Source organism: Benincasa hispida, chromosome 7, assembly GCF_009727055.1.
Source record: "Benincasa hispida cultivar B227 chromosome 7, ASM972705v1, whole genome shotgun sequence".
NCBI classification, from domain to species: Eukaryota; Viridiplantae; Streptophyta; class Magnoliopsida; order Cucurbitales; family Cucurbitaceae; genus Benincasa; species Benincasa hispida.
The window spans coordinates 34,943,091-34,968,423 of NC_052355.1; the positions used below are offsets into that span (position 1 = coordinate 34,943,091).

A 25,333-nucleotide genomic window follows, 5' to 3' on the forward strand; every position below is an offset into this window, starting at 1 on the left:
ATTTTTGTGTCTATGGATATAACCAATCAACAATAAGTCGACCCTTCACGAGTCGCTCGTAATTACAGCTGGATCAAATACAATCCTCTAATGAACAAATAGTTTATGGTCAACAATAATAATAATCTCTCTCGGGCCAGTGAGAGGGTGAGGTCTCACTGTTCAAGACCCGAAATAAGGCTATAACAGAGCAATTCATCTACTTACCCCTAAGGACGGGAATGAGTGAATTATATCTAGTATAGCTTATTGGATTAATGTCCTAATTCTTCCCCCAAGTCTCGTTGTTTTAATTATAAACATTGTTTATTAATAAAATAAATTGTTATTTCATTTGCACATTTGGTCTTTTAAGTTTTCAATATGAATTTTTTTAGCCCCGAAGTTTTAGAATAGGTTTAGAAGTTCTCTAAAATAAAATGTTATCATTATTTTAAATAACTTTATGACATTTTAAATGAGAAAAACAATTTAAAAAAAAAATTAATTCTTCTCTCTACAATTATTTTTTAAAAATATTTCATAATTTTAAATATCATATCATTATTAAAAAAAATACTTCAAGGACATTTTTAAACCTATTCTTAAAAATTTAGGGATTAAAAAATTACATTTTAAAAATTTATAGACCAAATGCACTTATTCTTAAAAATCCAAACTAAAAATGTACATTTTTAGAATTTAAGGACCACACCAATATATTATTCAAAGCTTGGGGACTAATAATAGTTATAAAAATAATAATAATAAAAAAAAAAACTTGGGGACTAACTTTTCCTTAATTTATTATGTTAAGTCAAGTTCTAAAATAATCATATGATTTTTCCTGTAATAATATTGTTGCAATGAAGAGAGTTTAGATTAAATATTAGATAGCTCAAGCTAATTCTAATTGAATTAACATCATACTTTATTTTAAAATCATCCCCTTTGGCAATTTAAAAAATAAACACAAACTTTTTTAATTGATTTTTTCATTTGGAAAAACATTATTAATTTGACGTGATCAATTAAAAATTTTATAACATATATATTTAATTAATGTTTATAAAAAAAATTAAAAAAACAGAAATCTAAATTTATAATAGACTTAATACGGTGTTAAATTTTTTTTAAAAAAAGAGATTAGAATTACAAAGGATTTTATATTTTGAAATTGTAGAAGTTCTAATATAAGTAGAATAATAGGAATTATAGAAGGATAATAGAAGGCATATGAAAGAGAGAAGAAGGAAGATTAATTAGATAAATACATAATATAAATATTTTTTAAGATAGTTGGAATGTACAGTGAGAAAAACAAGCGCCCCATGAAACAGAAACATGAATAAAGAAATACACGAGGCTAAACGTTTAAATAAATACTTGATATTTATAAAATAGCTTGTTTTTCTCCTTTTCTTCTTTTTCTTTTTTAAATTTATTTTTGTTTTGGGAAGGTTTCCTCAAACATCGCCACCGTGCTTCTCAACATGGCCGCCGATGACCGCCTCGTCGGGAATGTACTTGCCCCAGAACCAATGCGCCTTCCACACTCTGTTCATCTCTTCGATCGGCACATTCTTGGTCTCCGGCAAGAAGAAATAGATGAACACCGTCATTATCAACACAAACCCTCCGAAGAAGTAGAACAGTCCGAATTTCATATGGCAGAGCATCGCCAAGAACACCTGAGCGATGATGAAGGTGAAGAACATGTTCACTGATACGTTAATTGCTTGTCCTGCAGATCGGATTTCCAGCGGGCAGATTTCACTTGGTACTAACCAACCTAATGGTCCCCATGACCAGGCGAATGCCGCTACGTATGTGCACACCAGGAATAGAATCAGGTTTGCATCGAATTTCGATAGGGTTCCGTCTCCGTTGAGTCCGAATTTGACGCCAATTAGGGTTCCCACCAGGATTTGGCAGATGAACATCTGTACTCCCCCTTCCAGGAACAGGATTCTTCGCCCGAATTTGTCCACTGTGAAGATTGAGACTAAGGTTGCCAGGACGTTGACGCCACCGCTGATGACGGCGGAGATTAGAGATGCATCGTCGCCGAATCCTAGAGTCATGAAAAGAACAGGAGCGTAGAACATGATCACGTTGATGCCGGTGAGTTGCTGGAAGAATGGGATCATAGTGCACATCACGAGCTGAGGTCTGTATTGTGGCTTCATTATGTTTGTCCATGGATGATCTATTTTCTTTGCTGCTTCACTAGCATCCAATAGGTCTTGGAACTCCTCTTCCACATTGTCGGTACCGCGAACTTTCTGGAGCATTGCCTTGGCCTTCTCTGTGAACCCTCTTTCGAGAATGGAGTTAGGAGTATCGGGAAGGAAGACGGCTCCGACAGTCATCATCACGGCGGGGACTGCGGCGAGAGCGAGTGAGACTCTCCATCCCCATCCGCCTTCGATTTTGGCTGTACCGACATTGACAAGACTGGCCACCAAGATGCCGATTGTGATGGCCATTTGGAAGCCCATGTTCAGAGCACCTCTGAGTTTGGCTGGTGCCATTTCAGAAAGGTAAACTGGCACAGACTGCACACAGACAAACAATCGATTCATTTTCATTACACATTCATTGTCTTTTAACTATAACTATATCGATATATTCACACTCACAGCATACCTGATTGGCAAATCCAACGCCAACACCAAGCAACAATCGACCAATGATGAGCAGAGCAATGCTATTAGCAACACCATTAAGAATGGAGCCAATTAAGAAGGAAAAACCCCCAAAAAACATGGACGGTTTCCGCCCAAACTTGCGGGTCACGACGGAGGCGGCGAAGGAAGCCACGAGAGCAGCAAGGTATAGAGAAGAGGTAAACAAAGTTAGGAGTTCACTGTCAAATTTACAGTACTCACTTTCATGGGCACCCTTCATCTTCTTCACAACAGATGGGAAAAATTCATTCAAGAAACTTGGCATTGAAGTAACCCCACCTGCCAAAACCAAAACATCCCAGAACTAAGTTTTAGAAAACGAAATCCTTAAAATACATAAGATTAAGAACAAAACAAAGAAACAAACCTGAAACTCCAAGATCATAACCAAAGAGAAGGCCTCCCATGGCAGCCACCAAACAGGTGACGATGACAAAACCAGTGATTCCTCCCTCATAATTCCTTCCTCCTTGAACAACAATTCCTCCTCCAGCCATCTTATTATTCTTTTTTTTCCTTTCCTTGTAAAATGTAAGGGATTAATTGGGATTACAGATAGATACAATAATCTCTGTGATAAAATATGTTTCTTTATATCAATTCTTTCAAAATATGAGATGGGTAATTGAATAGAAAAGATTTCACCAGTGGATTATATGGGGGCCTTTCAGAAACAGAGGTTCATATATATATATATATACACAACTAGTAACTAAGTAGTCTAGTATATATATACATATATATATATATAAGAAACTGATAGGCCCTTACATCCACTGAGACAAAAGAGAAAGAATTAATACAAAATAAAAATGTAAATCCCTTGTTATGTCATTCTATCAGAAAAGAATAAAGAGGCTTGATTTTATTCTCAACTTCTCCCTGGAGCTTGATTTTCCCATTCCTCAGTTGGGTGCTTATATACCCATTTTAATACCCCATTTTTAGCATTTTCCCTATTTTTCTCATCCTTTGATCTGTTCAACAATATTATCCTTAAATTAGGGTTTCCCCCCTTCTTTCCTCACTCTTAACTAAGAAAACTTTTTCCTATTCATTTTACCCTCTATTTTTCAGGGAAATTCATGTGGATTCTATTCCTTTCAACACATGACTACTTTTCCAACTTTTCCTATTCTTGGGACATTTATCTTATCACATATTTACTCATTATTATTATTATTTTTCTTTTCCTTCAGATTAATTTAACAGATTTGTTCAGTCCAAATTCAACTTATCTTTTAGGCCAATTATGGTAATTAAAGTTGTTCAATTTATTTACCATTGTTCTTATCCCTTAGTTGATGTCCTATCCAGTATAAAATTTGAATTATCTTAATATTATATTATTCAAATGAATTACACTGTTAATGAAAATCACAGTATTCACATATACTTCTCAAGTCCTCTTGAGGTTTATATATCCATAACCTTACTTGTACTTCCCTACCCAAAAAGAAAAACAAAACAAAACATTGGCTTGAAAAACAAAGGATATAAAATTATAAGTTTAGGTCTCGTTTAGTAAACATTTAGTTTTTTTTTTGTTTCAAAAAATTAAGCCTATAGAGACTACTTTTATCTCCAAATTTCTTCTTTTGTTATCTACTTTTTACCAATGATATAATAAAACAAGCAAAATTTTGAAAACTAAAAAATGTAGCTTTTAAAAACTTGTTTTTGTTTTTAGAATTTGGCTAAGAATTCAATCATTGTACTTGATAAATATACAAATTATTGTAAGAAATGGGAAGGAAATAAGCTTAATTTTCAAAAACCAAAAACTAAACATGAAATGGTTATCAAATGGATCTTAATTTTCCAAATTCTAAACTAATTGGGTATAAAGGGTTCATTGAGTCTCGTATACACTTCTCCTAACTCTAAACCTTTTCAAGTGTTTCTTTGAAATTTCAATTCTTTTGTCTAAAATATAAATTTTAAACATGTTCGGACTTTCTCTAAAATTAAATTATCTTGGAGAAATTTCGACCAATCAAATTTCTTGATCAAATTCAATAGTGATTAAGAACGATTAGTTATTTGGTCAATAGTCCAACTTGGCATGAACGATAAATCATATTGGATCCAAGCTGCAATCTAATTCAAGTCCATGGTGCAAAGTTAGGTCAACTAAAGGATTGAGTTCAAGCCCAATTTTTGTCCAAGCCCAAATCCAAATGATGGGGTCAAAAGATAGGGCTAGTTGCATAAATAGAATTCAAACCCAAAATAATAGAATATGTAGTATAAGGATAAAATAATTGCATACATAGATCAAAAAATGGTAAAAGACTAAAAAACTCATGCCTGGCCACCATTTTGCTCGTTTCTTCCCAGTTTTCTCAAATTAAAAGCTATCACTGATAGCAGCTATTAGTAATAGCCACTAATAGCTGCTATCAATGACTATCAATGATAGATTTATAAATAGTGATCAACTTTGAAAGAATACCAACAACTTTGATTACCACAGTAGCTATCACTAATAATCTTTTATCATGGCTATCACTGATAACAGCTATCAGTCGCTATCACTGATAGACTTTCATCAATTAGAATCAACATTGAAATATTAACATTTAAGGCTATCAATGATAGACTTCTATAACTGGTTATCACCTTTGAAAAAAACTCAATATATAAATATCACCTAAGTTCTATCACCGATATCACTAACATCACTCATATTGTAGTTATCAGTGATAACTTCTTTCACTGATAAACATCACTGATAAGATGCTATCAATGATCTCACTGATATCATGCTATCAGTGATAGTTCTCTATCACCGATAACGTGCTATCAGTGGTAGCTTCTATCACCGATAACGTGCTATTGGTATTAGCTTATGTCACTAGTAACATGCTATAAGTAGTAGCTTCTATCAATCATAGTCATTGAATACCTTTTTGCCCCTTTCTTGTCCTTCCCAAATATTTATAAGTCCCTTTTCTTTTCGATGATAGCTTTTATCACTGATAAACATGATAAACATGCTATTAGTGATAACTTCTAGGCATTCCACTTACATTTTAGTTCGTTATTCAACTTTATTAATTAAATTCACTAATTTGGCTATCAATGATAGATTTCTATAAGTGGTTATTAACTATGAAAATATAATCAAAGATTAAGCTATTAATGATAAAAAATATTAATGTCTATAACCGATAGACTTTCATTTGCTATTTATATTTATTATTTGTTATAATAATCAAACTTAATGATTGACTTGTTGGTGTTAAATCACTTATGAATTGAATACTTTCAAGCCTTGGGTACACAATTCAGCATCATAATTCTTGTGAAAAAAAGGAAGAAGAAAGAATTCAAATAAAGGAAAGAAAAATAAAAAAAAATAAGAGAAAGAGAAGAAACAAAAACTGAAGAAATGAAAGAAAATTAAATAGAAAAAAAGGAAAGAAAAATTAAAAAAAAAAAAAGAAAAAGAAAGGAAAGAAGCAAACAATAAGAGAAAGAAAAGAAATAGAATAATAAAAAAAAGAAAAAGGAAGAAGTAAAAATCAGAGAAAGGAAAGAAAATAAAAATAAATAAAAAAATAAGCAAAAACCGAAGAAAGAAAATAAAAATAAAAAAATAAATAAGCAAAAACCAAAGAAAGAAAAGAAAATTAAAAAAGAAAGAAAAAAGAAAGGAAAAAAAAAAGAAGGAAATGAAAGAAAATAAAAAATAAAGGAAAGAAAAAGAAAGAGAAAAAGAAGAAAATGAAAGAAAATAAAAAATAAAGGAAAGAAGTAAAAATCGGATAAAGGAAATAATAAAATTAAAAAAGAAAAGAGAAGAAGCAAAAACTTAGAAAGAAAAGAATATGAAAAAAGGAAGGGAGGAAGCAAAAATCAAAGAAAATAAAGAAAATAAAAAGATTAAAAAGAAAATGAAAAAAGGGAGGGAAGAAGCAAAAGTTGGAGAAAATAAAGAAAATAAAAAGACTAAAAAAAGAAGGTATACAACAAGATAAAACAAGGGAGGGCAAAATTAGAAATAAAAAAAAAATTCAAAGATTGACTAATCAATTCATCCATATTTGCAAATATTTTAAAGATGTAACATATTTTTAGATTTTTTCTTTTATTCTACTATGTATTACAAATATCCTAAAAGATAACCTGATTTAAGCCCAAATTTGGCACTACAAGAAAAGTAACTTTCAGTGACAAGAAAAATACGTTGCTGAAAGCCAAAACACGCCACTGAAAGTATTACCAACGTTTTCACACATGTTGCTGTGGACATCAGAGTAGCCGCGTAGTCGAAAGTTTCTGTGACACATTCACTGTGCACCACTAAAACGTGACTTTTACTAACACTTACGCGTTACTAAAAACTTACTTTTAGCAACATACATTTTGTCGCTATTTGTGTTATATAGTGACATGACAATTTTGTTTCTAAAGGTTAAGTTTTGACAACGTATAAGGTTGTTGCTAAATGTGAATGGTTGATCATTGCAAGCATCTTTTGCGTTATAGGTAAGTGTCAATAAAAGTTGTACTTTGTGTCATTATAAATTTCAAGCTACTTAAAAAAAAAAAAAACTATGATTTACTGACACGTTACTAAAATTGTTTTATTAGTTAAAAAAAATAATACCTAATTTAATATGTGAACTTGTTACAAAATTTAAAATGTAATCATCTCTTGAACCTAAATTATTAACTAATCATTTTATATTAAAACAAAAAGTTATAAATGAAAATATACACATTCCCAATATCATAACACTATCATTGAAACAAAACAAAATAATATCAACTTGATCATAAGTATGGATGGCAAACAATACATAACAAAATTAGTATGACCATTTCCTAAATGATCCCAAGTTATATCCAACATTAGCTAGCTATAAGAGGCCGGTTTGAAACAAAATAATAAAATATGAACCTAAATTCTTTGCATTTCCATCTAAATCGAGCTCTGTGAAATCTCGTGTTGAGACCATGGAGAGATAATTTCTGGAAAATAAGAAAAATAAAGTATATAAGCACATTATAATAAAGAATTGAAGTAGAGGACATAATTATATTCATGAGAATGACAAACAATGAACAAATGTGTGAAACCAATCTAGAATCAAAGCAAAAACTCCTAATGACGAAAGCATCTAGAGACAAACACTAAAATCAAAACGAACAAACACTTAAAAGCACAATCATCTTCTATGAACACTCAAACACTTCCAAATTCCTAGTTTCAAGAGAAAGAGAAAGAGAGAACACATGAAGCCAATCCGGAACCAAAGAAAAAACTCTTAATGAAAAAAGCATCTAGGGAAAAATACTTACGACCCAATTTCTCACAAACTATATGAAAATCATGCTCAACATTGCAAACTAAACAAAACTCACTAACCTAGAATCAAATTAGCTCATTTTCAAATAGAAGCCATGATCACTTTTATCAACGAAAAGTAAAGCCAATCAACTTCATATTAAAAGGACTATCAAAATACTATCATAAATTGGGAGAGGAGTTGAAAAGCACAAATATCTTCTACAAACACCAAAATACTTCTAAATTCCTAGTTTCAAGAGAAAGAGAGAGAGAGAACACATGAAACCAATCAAAATATAAAGATTACTATAACTGCATGATAGTCGAAGCATTTCAACACTTAATATAATCCAACACTTTAACAAACTAGAGTTGTAAGAAGAACGTCATATAATATTACATTTTAATTTCGATTAGACTGTTTCGAACTCCTTTCCGTGTTAGATGTCTCTTCTTGAGTTGCCAACCTTCTTAAGATTTCTTCAATCATGGCTTGTTGTGATTCAACTATACTTTGCAAGTGTGCAACTTGAGTATCTGTTTCTTTAGCATTTTGGTAACTTGCATCATTCCTAGCATTTCTTGGTCTTGGTCCCCAACTTTTGCCCTTCACATGCCCCGACCGTTTACCCAACACTCATTCGCAGATTTCTCTATCTTCCATAAGTGCATCCACTTCTTCTGAGATAATTTTTAATGTCATCATTTCATCTTATGAAATAATTATATAATAGTATTAATCTGGTGTAAAATAAGAAAGAAACTATATAAACATAAAATTTTACTTGCAAAATATTTTTTGTCTCATTCACCCTTCCCTTCTTTGTATTAGAATGAGTGAGCTAAAATAATTCAATATCACTTAACTTCTTACCGTCTTCTAATTCCTGCATGTTTTGACCAAAGTTACAGTATAAGAAATATTTATTATGGATATAAAAATGAGTTATATACCTTTCTTTTCTTATGATGGAAAAACGTCACAATGCCACCTCTATGAGTGAATGGAAGAGTGGTTCGAGCTTTAGTATTTGCTTCAGAAATACGTTTAAAGTCTTTTCTTTCCATCGATCACATAATCAGTTCCAATATGAATCTCTTGCCACTCATTCGGACCACAAGCAAGGGCATACAAATCATCAGATATATCACAATGCAACCTTTTGGGCCAATAATTTCTTCCTATTTCTTGTATGTGAAGCTCATTTCTTATAATCAAGTTAGCTAAATCTTCACAAGCTTTAATGGTATCTTTAGTCTTCCCTCCGATATTCAATATGGTATCCACCAAATTATCTCATAGGTTTTTCTCATCATGCATCACATCAAGTTTATGACTTAGTTTAAGGTTTTGCCAATACGGAATATGGAAAAAAATGCTTCTTTTAGTCCAATTATGCTCACTATTATCCTTTTTTCGTTTCTTATTAAGTCTTGCAGGATTCTTGTTGAGTATAGGAAAACTTATTGTATTCAATTGATATATAATATCTTGTCCAGAGAATATACTCAGAGTTGTTCGCATTTCTTGCTTTCCATCATATTACCTATTTCTACACCATGCATATGTTAAAAGTAGATATCGACGATGTCCCATATAACAATTTCAATTCTCTTTTAGTTTTTTCAAAAATTGAACCATGCAAATCATGAGTCATTTCTAGCATCTCATCTTCCACAATATTTCTACGTTTATTGTTTGCTTTGAGATTTTCATTGTCTTCTCTACTTTCAACTGAATCTGAAAATGTTGAACCTAGAAACCTTGAATTAGACCTTAAAAATGGAGAAAGATCAACCATGTTTCCATGGAATATCCATCAGCTATAAGTTGGAGACATGTCATATTTATATAAATGTTTGTCTATGTCATCTAATTTATTCCAATTAATATTTCCACAATTTGAACAAAGACATCTTGTTCTTCCTTCTTCATCCAAATAATTTATTCCATGACCTCGTAAGAACTCTATAAATAGAGGCTTTGTCTTTCATTTAAAGGGGATGCGAAAGACTAAAGCTTTGAAGCTCAAAAGATCGAAACTTGAACCTTTGAAATTCTGAAGACGAAAGCTTAAAAGCTATTAAGATCTAAATGTTGAACTTTTGAAGATCTGAAGAACATAACTCTCTCGAAGCTTTGAAAATCAAAAGAGTAAAGTTGTGAAAAGTGTAACTCTTCTGAAGATCTGAAGATCAAAACTCCAAATATCAGCTTTTGCTCTTCTAATGTAACATCCCGAACTTTTCATAATTTGAATTTTGTATTTTCACAAAATTTGAGGACGATTTTATTATTTTTGAAATTCAGTTTTGTTTAAAGGGAAGATTTGGACTTATGTCGCAACTAATTTAATTTTGAATAAGTTAATTTTTAGTTAATATCGAGAATTTAATTTAAATTTGGAAAATATAATTTGATTGGAATTTGAAGAGAAAAAGGGAAGAGTTTTAGAAATAGATATAGTCATATTTATATATTTGTATGGAAGAAAGGATAAAATAAAATAGTTTAGAATAAGATAAAATTATATTTTTATTAAATTTTATTTGTTCATTTATTTATTTTAGAATCCCTTTTCCTTCTCTCTCGCACGCAAACCACACCCCCCCTGCCCGATTTTTCTTCTTTCCTCCTTGCGTCCCTCTCCTTCCCCTAGCTAAAGCCAGCCGCCGCACCCTATCTCTGTCGAAGCTGGCGCCGCCATTTGCGTGCCCTCGTCAGCACCATTGAAGGTGGCCACCGGGACCAAGCCAAATGCCAGCCTAGCCTCACACCGCTGATGCCCAGCCGAAGCTTTGCCGCACATGCCCAGTCGTGCATCAGATCTGCGCCGCTCAGCAGCCGCTGTGCCTCCTTCAGCAGTTCGTCGTCGGTATGGGTTCGTTTTTCTCTCCCCAAATTTAGTCTCTCTATCTCTACCCGTTGCATTTGTTAGAGTATACCAGCAAGCAACAAGGATCAATAAGCATTCTAATTCATTAATTTTGGCTATAAATTAAGCATGCTCATAAATTAATAAGAGGGTTTCATAACATACCTTCGTAGAACCACTTGAATCTCGAATTTAGCTGCAATTCTCCAAATCTACTTGTAACCACCTCAAAGTCTTCCCTACTATTCTCTTGGAGTCTTAGATTGTGTTGTGGGACTCAAAATAAGCTTGAAAGAACACCTTCTTCAACCTCTCAAGCTTTTCAGCAAAAACTCATGAAGTGCATTAGTTTGCATGCTCGATTCTCAGCCCAATCTCCTCTATTTATTGCAAAACCATCATGTAAAATAGGTTGTTGCATGAGGAGCTCATGCTTGGAGATTGACTCAATGAAAAGAGTGGGAAATGAGTGAGCTACATGGTTTTTGAAAGTGGAGATATCCCATTTTTGGGATTTTCCATGTTTTCAATCTTTTTTCAAATTTTTTTTTTTATAAATTGATTTCCAAAATTGAAAACTTTTATTAATTTTAAAAAATTAATTAATTAATTAATTTTCTTATAAAATTAATAATTAATAATAAATTAAACAATTTAATTAATTCAATTACTTTAATATCAAATATTAAATTAATTTAACACTAATTCCACCATCATGAATCCATATTCATGAATTTAATATTTAAATCATATTTAAAAATTAATTGATTCTCCAATTTCATTTAATTCCAAAATTAAACGTGTAATTATATCACATATAATTACTAATTCTCTTAATTCTAATTTGAACGTTTCAAATTAACTTATCACGTTACTCTAAGGCTAATCCATTTACGAGCTAGTAGGGAGACTTCGTAGACCTATAGATCATGGGCTCCAACGATCTGAGATTAATTGGCTAAACTCTTTACATCGAATTAACCTCCATTCATTAACTACTGGGTCACTACACTAAAGCCCAGAGTTACACTCCCCTCACTCGATATAACCATGATTAGTAAGTTAACCCTTCACAGGTTGTTTGTAATAACGGTTGGGTCTAATGCCTGTTTTACCCCTGAGATTACCTCTTGTTCCTTAATTTCCATTGATTCTCTAATGAACAATTGGTTTATGATCTAATCAACAAACCGAGTCCCTCTCGGGTCAATGAGAGAGTAGGGCCCCTTGTTCAAGACTCGAGGTTAGCACTTAAGGGAACAACCTCTCTACTATCCCTGAAAGCGAGTAGGAGTGAATTCCATCTATGTCCCCAGCTATCTACTCATTCTCACCCCTGAAATGGAGGTTTATTGAGCTGACGCTATTGAGCCAACCCTTACCTATGCAAACCTAAGGATAATCTTGAATAAACAGGAGTTCATAGTTAGCTCAGGATTAAGGTCAAGTTACCTAGGTCAACGATTTGAAATAGTCAGTCTTAAAAAATGACAAAGTAAGAGTGACTAATTTCGTGGTCCGATCTTGCACAAACCCATTGCACAGGATGCCCCTACTCCTCATGTCATAACATGTACGAATTAGGATCACATCGTCTATAGCACTTTGTAACTCCTTGTAACAATTACATAGTGGGACGCATCCAATAGTGTTACCAGAATAAGGCACCCAACATTATTTACTATAGATCATTTTGACTATTTACTCGAACCTGATACACTTTTATGTCTCCATATAAAGTTCAAGTACTCATGTAATTGAAGGAACTCTAAGATAGAGAACCAGTGAATGGAAGCAGATCGTTCCAAACTCCATTGAGAAAGAATACATACATTTACAGTCTAACGGAAACGATTATGAATAAAGACTAAATTGTAGCATGCTTCTTAAAGAACAAACAAGGGATCGAGTATGCAATACCTTTGAAGAACCATTTCTTCAAGTATCCCTCGATCGTTCAGCAATGCGTCCAATAGCACGAACTTGAACATAACGATCTAAAATCGATCTCAACGAACAACTGGAAGATCCTCGATCACCAATGAGTTGAACTCGATCCTCGATAACCAACAAGTAAACAAGACGCCACTACAAGAGTTACCTTGGTATTCTCGGTGTGAGAATCCAGGAGTTGTGAGCTCTGTATGACTTTGGATAGAGGGATGGAGGTGGTAAACGATCGACTATGCGACAGAAGAAGGAGAAGTCTATCGTAATCGTGTAGTAAGAATAAGCCTATCGTATAGACTTGCTACTCGATCGTTTAGCAACGAGTAACTATCGTATAGAATACTCAATGTCTATCGTTTACTCTCTCTACAAGTAATTTGATTACTTGATGCTTGTAGCGTGTGTTATGAAAAAATGAAAACTGTTTTCATCTTTATCCAACAGTTAGCCATAAAACTGTAAATAACCTCCCACTCAAGTCGGTTATTGAGAAAAAGAATAATATTAATTATCTCATAATTAATATATTATAAATAAATATAATAACTAACTTATCATATTATGTTTATAACCTAGAGTTTTAATATTTCATCATATGAAACACATAAACTATAGTTCTTTTTCTCTTTTATGGCATTTAATATAAATCATATTTATATTAATTCCTCCAATCAAATAATGTATCAAATACATCATATCAATTATATCATATATAATTGAATCAATTTAATTATATCATATATAATCAAATTTTCTCTTGTTAATTTGATTCTCAACTTGAACCCATTGAGCTACCAAGGGGACCTTATGGACCTGTACAATGGTACGTGAATAACTTACTAAACTCTTTAATCACGATATCCACCAATCGTTAACTGTCGGGCACTCCACTAAAGATCGACAGTTGCACTCTTCGTACTACAGATATATTTCTGTTCCATTGGATATAATCAATCAATATTACGATGACCCTTCACAAATCACTCGTAAGTACAGCTGGGCCAATTTACCGTTTTCCCCCTGTAGTTACATCTAACTTCTTTAGTACCATTAATTTCTCTAATGAACAATAAGTCATAATCCCACTATGCCTGAGCCCTCTCTTCCCAAGAGAGGGTGTGGCCACTATATTCAAGACCCAAAATTAACAAGGAGAAATTTACCTACTTACCCCTGCTTCAGGGAAGAAGTGAATTCTGTCTTGTGTAGCTGAATTCCCAGCTCTTCAATCAGACGAATCCCCAAAATGGTAGGCTTGTTTAGTTGGCAATCTAGTCACTCTCACCTATACAAATCAAAGAACCACCCTCATAGGCAGGAGTTCTCAACTCACTTAGGATTAAGGTCATGTCACCTATGGTCATCCTAGTGAAATGTAAGTCTCAATTATCAACGACGTTATATAAAGAAACTAATCATTTTGTGGTCTGATCTTATACAAACTCTTTGTATAGGATACCCCCGCTCGCATGTCTCCACATGAATAATCAGGATCAGATCATTTGAAGCACTTTATAACATTTGTAACATCTATAAAGCGGGTCATATCCATAGTGTCACCACTAAAATCGAGAACGAGTGAATTTGCTCACATTTTATGTTCTTCCACCTCTCTCATCTACTTACCCTAAAATCGAAAATGAGTGAATTTCATCTTGTAATATTATGTTCCCAGCTCCTCTCTCGGTCTTGTCCCTAAAATAGAACTATAACACGTTAAGAAGGTCGTTTGGCTCAGGAAGTTCCTGACTGATTTGGAATTTGTTCCAGACATGTCTAGGCCCATCACCCTTTATTGTGATAATAGTGGTGTTGTGGTGAATTCCAAGGAGCCTAGGAGTCACAAGCGCGACAAGCATATAGAGTAGAAATACCATCTCATCTGTGAGATTGTTTATCGAGGGGACGTGATAGTCACGAAGATAGCTTCAGAGCACAACGTTGCTGATCCATTTACAAAGGCTCTCACGGCTATAGTGTTTGAGGTTCACCTACAGAGCATAGGTCTACAGGACTGACTGCGGCTAGACTAGGGTAAGTGGGAGATTTTGTAATGGGCCTTAGTGCCCTAGTTTATTGGTTTGTACTTGTATTTATCTTGTACACCCCACTACCTTTAGGACAAGTGAGAGATTGTTGAGGTTGATGCCTTAAATCTCGTAGGGTCTTGTAGTTTGTAAACACGTGTATGAACAACATTTGTGATGTAATAATATGAGATATTTTCTTCACTATTATCTATAAAATATGAGATATTTTAATTGCATTAACCACAAACTAATAAACTAAGTTCTTTGGTTATCATTGTAACTTAAGCATGTATGTGGAGACATACAAGTGGATCATGCCTTAAGTGATAACCTAAATAACCTGTAATATATGGATAAAGGAAGGAAAGCTTATCCTGGTGACACTACGGATACGACCCGCTTTGTAGATGTTACAAGGGTTGTAAAGTGCAACAAGTGATCTGATCCTAGTCATTCATGTAGAGACATGCGAGCGGGGGTATCCTATACAAAGAAGTTTGAATAAGGCCGGACCACGAAATGTTTAGTCTCGTTATATAACACCGTTCATGATAGAGGCTTTCATTTCAATAGGATGACCATAGGTAACATGACCTTAATCCTGAGTGAGTTGGGAACTCTTGCCTATGAGGGCGGTTCTTTGATTTACATGGGTGCGAGTGGCCAGATTGCTGACTCAAACCTACCACTTTGGGATTCGTCTGATTGGGGAGCTGGGAACTCAACTACACAAGACGGAATTCACTTCTTCCCCGAAGCAGGGGTAAGCAGATAAATTGCTCCCTTAAGGGCTGATTTCGGGGCTTGAATAATGTGGCACCATACATTCTCATGGCCTCAAGCCCCAAGAAGTGTTCACTCATAGTAGGACTATGATGTATTGTTCATTAGAGAATTCAATGGTACTTAAGGAGTTAGATGTAACTATAGGGGCAAAACGGTAAATTGGCCCAGCTGTACTTACGAGCGATTTGTGAAGTGTCATCATACTGTTGATTGGTTATAACCAATGGACACAGAAATATATTTGTAGTGCGAATAGTGCAGCTGTTAGTCTTTAGTGGAATGCTCGACAGTTAACGGATGGTGAATATCGTGATTAAAGAGTTTAGTTAGTTATTCACGTACTGTTGGAGCTTCAAGCTACAGGTTCATAAGGTCCCCTTAGTAACTCAATGGATTCAAGTTAAGAATCAGTTTTTGGGTTAGTTTGAAATATTCAAATTAGCAAGAGGAAATTTGATTATATATGATATAATTAAATTGATTCAATTATATATGATATAATTTATTTGATGTATTAGATACATTAAATGGAAGAATTAATATAAATATGATTTATATTAAATGTCATAAAAGAGAAAAGAACTATGGTTTAAATATTACATATGATGTGATATTAAACTATAGGTTATAAATATAATATGATAAATTAGTTATTATATTTATTTATAATAAAAACAATTATCTCAAAATTGTTTGGTTGGTTATTCTCTCCTTTAATCGTTATATGAGTGGGAAGTTACTATCAGTTTTGGTAATTGATGGATAAAAATGAAAAAAGTTTTCATTTTTTAAAAATAGATTTTGTTCGAGTGAAAGAAAAAGCTATACGATAGCCTTTGAGAGAGTGAACAACGAGCGAGTTTACTAGATGACAACTTCTCGTTTACTAAACGATCGAGTACCCAGTCTATACGATAGACTTAAGCCTTTCTTCCACTTACTCGATCGTTTAACTCAATTGTATACTTCCTCTTTCCCTCTACTAAACTCACAGAGCCCACACCTCTTGGATTCTCACACCAAGAATACCAAGGTAACTGAGTGGTAGTGTCGAGTGTTTCTGTTCGAGGATCGAGTCTTACTCGATTGGGTTCGAGGATCTGACAATTCGTAGAATTGCACTGGTTGTTCATTGCATTCGTGCTTGTGATCGAGTTTGCTGGGACGCATGACTGGTGTAGATCGAGGGAATACACGAAGAAGAGTACTTCAAAGGTATGTCACTCGATTCTAGTTGGTTTTGAGAAGAAAACATGTTATAATTTACTATATAATGCATAACTGTTCTTGTATAGTTGTAAATGCTTTATTCTTTCACAATAGGTTTGGAACGATCTTGCTTCCTCTCAATGGTTCTCTTGAATAAGAGATCCTTCACTAAGACACCTCAAGAAGTTGAGGATATGAGACATATTCCCTATGCCTCAACTGTGGGTAGCTTAATGTATGCTATGCTCTACACTAGGCCAAACATTTGTTATATAGTGGGAATAGTGAGTAGGTACCAGTCCAATCTAGGTTAGACCACTAAACAGCGGCTAAGAATATCCTCAAGTATCTAAGGAGAACGGGGGACTATAAGCTGGTGTATGGATCTAAGGATTTGATCCTTATGGGATACATCAGCTTATAGTCCAAACTAACAAGGATTCTAGGAAATCCACGTTAGGATCAGTGTTTACCCTATACGGGAGAGTTGTAGTATGATGCAACATCAAGCAAGGATGCATTGCAAACTTCACCATGGAGGTGGAATATACAAAAGAGGCAATTTGGCTCAGGAAAGTCCTAAGTGATTTGGAAGTGGTTCCATATATGGACTTACCCATCATCTTATACTGTGACAACAATGGGGCAATAGCCAACTCTAAAGAACCTCACAGCCACAAACGAGGAAAAAAATATTGAGAGAAAATATCTCCTGATACGGGAGATTGTGCAACGAGGAGATGTGATCATCACAAAGATTGCTTCGAAGCACAACATTGCTAATCCATTTATGAAGGCTCTCTCAACCAAAGTGTTCGAGTGTCATATAGAAAGTCTATGTCCGCAAGACATGTACACTGTGTAATCTAGGGTAAGTGGGAGATGTGTAATGGGTATACAGATGCCCTAGTTTATTGTATTTATTTACCATTCCCATTACTTTGGATAGTAATAGTATGAACATCTCACTGACTAGAGTTTTAGTACAAGTGGAAGTTTGTTGAGTTTTATGCCCTAAAACTCCTAGATGTTAATGTAAATAATTGACCTTCATCAATAAATAGTTATCGTTGTTATTTCAATGAATGTTACTAATTATGTTATGTCGTCAATAAAGAGTTATCGATATCATTTCAATAAATGTTATTGATCGTGTTATATTTTATTTTGTCTTGATAACCCTAAATCTAATAAATTAATATCCAAGGTTGTCTTATGAGTCTTGAAAAGTATGTAGGGACATACGGGTATCAATATTCAAGATACAACCTAAAAGGTCTATAGAATGGGGATAAGGTTGGGTATCTTATTTTGGTGACATTATGGGTACGACCCACTTTGTATTTTATATAAATACAATGATCCACTGTGTTCGTGTAGGTCATGCGAGTGAGAGTATCCTATGCAATGAGTTTACGTAAGATCGGACCACGAAATAGTAACCATTAGATGTAACATCGTTGACTTGTTAGGTTTCTATCTCAATAGGATGAACTAGGCAACTTAGTCTTAATCTTGAGTGTATTATGAACTTCTACTCACTAGGGATTGTCGTTTGATTTGTATGGGTGAGAGTGGCCAGTTCTCCAACTCGATAAACCTACCATTTTTGGGATAAGACCGAGTGGGGTGTTGGGAACATAATATTACAAAATGGAATTCACTCATTCCTAACTTTAGGGTAAGTAGATGAGTGTTCCCTTAAGTGGTGTCTCTGTGACTTGAACAAAGCGTCCTACCCTCTCACTAGCCCAAGAGGATTTTTGTTTAGTGGTTGGACCATAAACAAGTTGTTCATTAGAAGAGCACTGGTACTTAAGGATGTAGAGATAATCCAAGGGTAAAATGGTAATTTGACCCAGTTGATGTTACGAACAGTCGCGAATGATTAACTTATTGTTATTGGTCTATATCCGTAGATATAGAAATATATCTACAATGAGAAGAGTGGGTCTTTAGTGGAGTGTACCCACAGTTAACGAATATTGATTAATTTGGTTAATGAGTTTAACCAATTAATCTCATATTGCTGGAGCTTCTGATTTATAGGTTTATAAGGTTCCCTTGTTAGCTCACTAATGGATATTAATGAAGAATGATTTAAACATTTCAAATCAATCGAGGAAATTGTATATTGATGTGATTAATATATAATTAATGATAGATGTGATCTATAATTCAAATTATGTAAGAGAGTTATATTTGAATGAGATTCAAATATTAGTTTTATATATATTAGATTCCTAAAGAGATGTATACATATAAATATATGGTATTTATATGTTAATTAACTCTATGTTAAATATGATTTAATATAGTTACTTAATTGATTAATTAATGGTTAATTAATTGATTAAGAAATGATAGAGAGGTGGAAGAATATAAACATGTGATATTTATATATATTAGTTAATTAACTATACATATTAAATTAGATTTAATATGTGATTATTTAATTAATGTGCCAATTAATTAAATAAGGTGTTATTTAACTAATTAACATCAAGGGTAAAAAGGGAATTACTTGGAGAAAGGGTAAACCCTTCTATATATAATCATCTTATTAGCCCATCTAGGGCAAGAATTGATTTGGTGAAATGAAAACCCTAGCCTCCACAAATTAATTCCTTTCTACACTCTCTACAATCTTTCTACCTCTTCCTCTTCCAAGAGTTGGAGACCACTTATCAAACTCTTGGAATTCATAGTGAATAACAAGGTATTCTCGTGGTAGTGTCTGTGATCGTTGAGAAGATATTCGTGTGGAAATCAAGAGGAATTTCGAGGAGCTCGAGAGTCTACAAAGGTAAGAACGACTCTTCCCTTTTGCTAATCCTTCATAAAGCATGTTGTAAAATTTAATGTATGATGTTTATCCTTTTATTCTATGTTTTACTTGCTGTTTTTGTTTCTCATAAAATGGAAAAACCGAATGCAATGCGATCCTAATGCTCAGGATTCTATCCCTACAATTGGTATCAGAGTCAACTTTTTGCATATCGGTTTTTCACATTTTGGAAAAAAAAAAAAATCAGAGTAGAAAAGGTGGGTTCATAATCTGCATTTTGAACGAAGGTTTACAATATTGGATGTCTACAATTTTTGACACTTAGGTTTACGTTTTAATCAGATTAAAAAGTAAGGGCCCCTTGTTTTTGGGCATTTATGTTTTGCTATCAAGTCTGTAAGTCCATGTCGATCGAGGAGCAAGTGTTACTGAAGAGGTCAGTGAGAAAATAGAGGTGTTCGGTCCAAGTTTGAGGCAAAATGATGCAAAAAGTGAGCATTCTGTACTACAGCGTCACAACGCTGCTATCGAAGCATTATGATGCTAGGGGTCCAGGGGAGATGAAAATCATCTACAGTGTTGCAACGCTTCAAACTTCTCAGACGTGTGCGAGTGTCTAATGGTCGTGGGTTGAGCCTCCCTTCCGTGTTTGCAACTGTATTTTCTCATTTGATGTAATTTCATTTTATTTTTATTAATTAAATTAATATAAATTAGTTATATTAATCTAATTAATTTTTAGGGTGCAAAAATTTAGTCCAATATTTGTTGTTTTAATTTATTATGCATTGGGTGTATGTTTAAATTAATATTTGAATTTATATTACATAATGTATGTCATATAGATTCAAAATCTCATCTTAGGATAAACATGTTCATGCATCATCATTAATTATAAGTGTTATATTTTATGGATGCATGATATAATTAGCATGCCCATGCATCATAATATAAGTGTTATATTTTTGTATGTATGATTAATTAAGCATATTCATGCATCATATAAAGTTATAAATGTTATAATGTATGGCGGATGATGAATATGTATGTTTATTTTTTATGGATGGCAAATATAATTGTTATATTTTTTCAACGAAAACGAATCTTGCATTGAGCATGAACCACTTAGATAAATATAAGCATTATATTTTATCAATGTCATTAGATGCAAATTATAGGTTTTAATATGGCATTAAAATATAAATGTTATATATTTAATGGGATAGATTAAAATTTATAATTAAGAGTTGCATGCAAACATAGGTCCAATTTTTTTTAAAATGTTTTAAAATTAATTCACCTAGACCTATATTGGAAGTATTTCTAATGAGATTAGAAGTAGGTTAATCTTTTAATTCAGCCTAGACCTATATTAAGTGTTTGTTTCTACGTTCGAGGTTGTGTCTCTTCGTAGGCTGAAGTTGAAAATTCTACAGATGGTCTAATCCTGATCAGACATGTGAAGACATGTGAGCGGAGGTGTCCTATACAAAGAAGTTTGTATAAGACCGGACCACAAAGTGTTTAGTCTCGTTATATAACGACGTTCATGACAGAGTTCATTTCACTAGGATGACCATAGGTAGCATGACCTTAATCTTGAGTGAGTTGGGAACTCCTGCCTTTGAGGGTGGTCCTTGGGTGATTTCATGGGTACGAGTGGCCAGATCGCTGACTTAAACCTACTACTTTGGGGATTCGTCTGATTGGGGAAGCTGGAAACTCAGCTACACAAGATGGAATTCATTCCTTCCCTGAAGCAGAGGTAAAGTATAGATTGCTCCCTTAAGAGCTGATTCCAGGGCTTGAACGATCTGGCACCACACACCTTCCCAAGGCCAGCGAAGTGTCCACTTATAGTAGGGACTATGATGTAATACAAGGGCAAACGGAAAATTGGCCTAGCTGTACTTACGAGCATCTATGAAAGGTTATCGTACGTTGGTTGGTTATATCCAATGGACATAGAAAATATATCTGTAGTGAGAAAGATGCAACTGTCGGTCTTTAGTGGAGTGCCCGACAGTTAACAAATGGTAGATCTCGTGACTAAAGGGTTTACTCAGCCTATTCACGTACCGTTGGAGTTTCAAGCTACAAGTCCATAAGGTCCCTTGGTAGCTCAATGGATTCAAGTTTAGAATAAGTTTTTGGGTCAGTTTGAAGTGTTCAAATTGACAAGAGGGAGTTTGATTATATATGGTTTGATTAAACTAGTTCAATTATATATGATATAGTTGACATGATGTATGAGATACATTAATTGGAGGAAAATGATATAAATATGATTTATATCAAGTAAAGGAGAAAATAACTATGGTTTAAATGTTGCATATGATGCAATATTAAAACTATAGGCTATAAATATAATATGATAAGTTAGTTATTATATTTATTTATAACTAAAACAATTCTGAGATAATTGTGGATGGTTTCTCCTTAACCGTGCGTGAAAGTTGGAGGTTGTATTCAGTTTTCATAACTGAAAATCGCATCATTTAAGAACATTGCCAATCGTTTAGTTCACGAGAGACTAGCAAGTTTCATTAAATGATTGTGTAAACGATTAAACTTGTTTTCCTAAATGATTGTGTACCTTTACTAAACGATCAAGCACCACAGTCTATACGATAGACAGTATCCTTCTCCCATTTGCTTGGTCATTGAGTTCGATCATTGTTTCCTCCAAATCTCTACCAAATCCAACAAAGCCCACACCTCCTAGATTCTCACTCCGAGAATACCAAGGTTACTAAGTGGTGGTATCCGAGAGGTTACTTGTTCATGGAGAAAATTGTTCGTGGAGAAGTTTGTTCGTGACTTGAACGATTGGATAGACGATCCGGACGAGAGAAAGTTGTTGCTGTCCAAATTCTTTGCGAGAACGAGAGACATGTTAAAGAAGAGTTCTTCAAAGGTAAGTATCTCACTCCCTTTTGTATTTAATTTATGAAAGCATGTCGTAATTTGTTCTGAAATGCATAACTTATTTGTATGTTTGTTAATGCGTGTAATTCTATCACAATGAATTTGGAACGATCTTGCTTCCAGTCATAGGTTCTCTTTGATAAGGGTTCCTTCAATTTAAACTTCTCTCCATATATAATTATCATATTAGCCCATTTAGAGCAAGAATTGATTTGGTGAAATAAAAACCCTAGCCTCCATAAATTAAATCCTCTCTACACTCTCCACAATATCTCTACCTCTTCCTCTTCTAAGGATTGGAGACCACTCATCCAACTCTTGGAATTTCTAGAGAATAAAAAGGTATTCTCATGATAGTGTCTGTGATCGTTGATAAGGCGTTCGTGTGGAGATCAAGAAGAATTTCGAGGAGTTCGGGAGTCTACAAAGGTAAAAACGATTCTTCCCTTTTGCTAGTCCTTCATAAAGCATGCTGTAAAAATTTAATGTATGATGTTTATCCTTTTATTCTATGATTTGCTTGCTGTTTTTGTTTCTCGTGAAATGGAAAAATCGAATGCAAGGCGATCATAATGCTTCCGCTCAGGATTTGTTCCCTACAACTTTAACATGTATGTAATTGACATACAAGTGGATCATGTTTAAGTAATAACTTGAACGATATGTAGTATATGGATAAGGTTGGGTACCTTATTTTACTGACACAATGGATACGACCCACTCTGTACTTGTTACAATAGTTGTAAAATGTTACAAATGATTTGATCTTCATCATTCATGTAGAGATATGGAGTGGAGGTAACCTATATAAAGAGTTGGTATAAAACCAGACCGCGAAATGATTTGTCTCTCTTTATAACACCGTTACTTGAAAAGACTTACACTTCACTAAGATGACTAGAGGTGATTTGACCTTAATCCTAAGTGATTAATAAACTTTTGTTAATGAGGGTAATCTTTTGATCAGTATGAGTGAGAGTAACCAAAATTTTCAACTCAATATGCCTACCATTTTTGGGATTAGTTCGGGTGGGAGCTGGGAACACAAGTACACAAGATGAAATTCGCTCCTTTCCGATCATAAGGTAAGTAGATGAATTTCTCTCTTAAGGGCTAATTTCGAGTCTTGAACAATAAGGCACCTCACTCTCTCACTGCCAGAGAGGGGTCTAGTTTATAGTTAGACTATAACTAATTGTTCATTGGAAGGAACACTAGTACTTAAGGAGTTAAATGTAACCACGAGGGTAAAACGGTAATTTGACTCAACTGTAGTTACAAATGATTCATAAAGGTCCATAAGGTCCTTAGTGGATGATTGGTAGTTAATAAATGTTGATTAATTGAATTAAAGATTTTAATTAATTAATCTCACATCATTGAAGCTTCTAATCTATATGTTCATAAGGTTCCCTTACGAGCTCATTAAGGGTTAAATAAGAATCAAATTAATTTTGGATTAATTTGAATTGTTCAAATTAAATAAGAAAATTAATTATATAAGATACAATTAATGTAATGGATATAGATACATTATAATATAAATTTAAATTTGAATGAGATTCAAAATTATACTTTATCATATGAAAAAGATGAATATTTGAATAAGATTTGATGAATATTTGAATAAGATTTAAGTACTATTTATATGAATGTTATTTATATAAAACTATAGGTTACGTGAGAGAATATTATTTGAATAGATTCAAATTAAATAAATATGTAACAAAATTTATTTGTTAGTTAATTAATTTTATTTATTTAACTGTATATTAAATATGATTTAATATATATCTTAATTAAATTAATATTATTAAATTAGATTTAATGATATTAAGTTAATAATTCCTTTTAGGAGTTACTCGATACATAGGACTGGGGAGTTATTTGAGAAATAACTTCTCCCACTCTCTCTCACAAAAAGGAACGTAAGAAGTGTTCTGAATGAAATAAACAAAGTACTGAGATTCACGGTGAAAAATTCTCTGCAAAAATCCTCCTTTCAAGAACTCTCTTTAAAATCACATTTCCTTACCAAAATTGAAGAGCCCGCAACTCCTTCGATTCTTACCTTGAGAATAGTAAGGAAGACTAATGTGGTAATATCCTATATTGGAGAACAGTGCAGTGTTCAAAGGATTTGATCTGGAGTTCATTGGGTTGAATTCTTTGGTGTTCGTGTTGTGTTGAGTTCTTGGAGAGGATTTACGAGGATGGGGAAATTTCTACAAGGGAGAGTAATTTCTTCTTCCTTTCCTCTCACTAGTTTTTCATGCTTAATAGCCATGTTTATCCTTTGCGAATTTCTATAAGTTTTTCTCCATATTTTATATTTTCAAAATTGAACTCCTAATACATGGCGGTCACTCACTTCCACGAGGATATTCATTCCTTCAATTGGTATCAGAGTCAAATCATGCTATTTGTTCTTCATTTTAGAAGGGCCCGTTGTTTTTGGGAATTTAATTTCACTATCGAGTATGTATTAGTCCATGTTGTTTGTGGTAAAACGTTTGTCATGATGGAGACCAGAATTCAGAGAAGAAACTGATGAAAAAAGAAGGAAAAGGTTTGTAGACGAGAGCGCAGCGGCGCTCGAGAGAGATCATTTGGAGTACCATGAGTGCTGCATGCGATTTTTGCCCAACGCCAAGCTGCACTCAAGAAATAAGACGAGAGTGTGGCGCGTTCCCCACCAGCGCAATTGTGCTCTGACATGTTGTAGTTGTTGTCCGTTGATCATGGGATCGAGCCTTCTGGAGCAGTCTTCTTTAGTTTTTCATTTAAAATTCAAATTT

At 33.6% G+C, this 25,333-nt stretch overlaps 1 protein-coding gene across 1 annotated transcript; it reads right to left on the reverse strand.

Annotated features, from left to right (window-relative positions):
- Positions 1–1,283: 1,283 nt before the first annotated feature.
- LOC120080855 (sugar transport protein 10-like) lies at positions 1,284–3,912 on the reverse strand. Its single transcript, XM_039035508.1, has 3 exons — positions 3,037–3,912; positions 2,629–2,948; positions 1,284–2,537 (listed from the first exon to the last, which is right to left on the reverse strand). The coding sequence occupies exons 1-3, from the start codon at positions 3,164–3,166 to the stop codon at positions 1,446–1,448; spliced, it is 1,542 nt and encodes a 513-aa protein (XP_038891436.1). The 5' UTR covers positions 3,167–3,912; the 3' UTR covers positions 1,284–1,445.
- Positions 3,913–25,333: the final 21,421 nt, after the last annotated feature.

Bases quoted from the DNA above. Each gene is read 5' to 3' on its own strand.
- LOC120080855 (XM_039035508.1), bottom strand. From the start codon at position 3,166: ATGGCTGGAGGAGGAATTGTTGTTCAAGGAGGAAGGAATTATGAGGGA. The intron at 2,949-3,036 runs GTTTGTTTCTTT...TGGTTTTGGCAG, and splicing joins TTATGATCTTGGAGTTTCAG to GTGGGGTTACTTCAATGCCA. The intron at 2,538-2,628 runs GTATGCTGTGAG...GTCTGTGTGCAG, and splicing joins GCGTTGGATTTGCCAATCAG to TCTGTGCCAGTTTACCTTTC.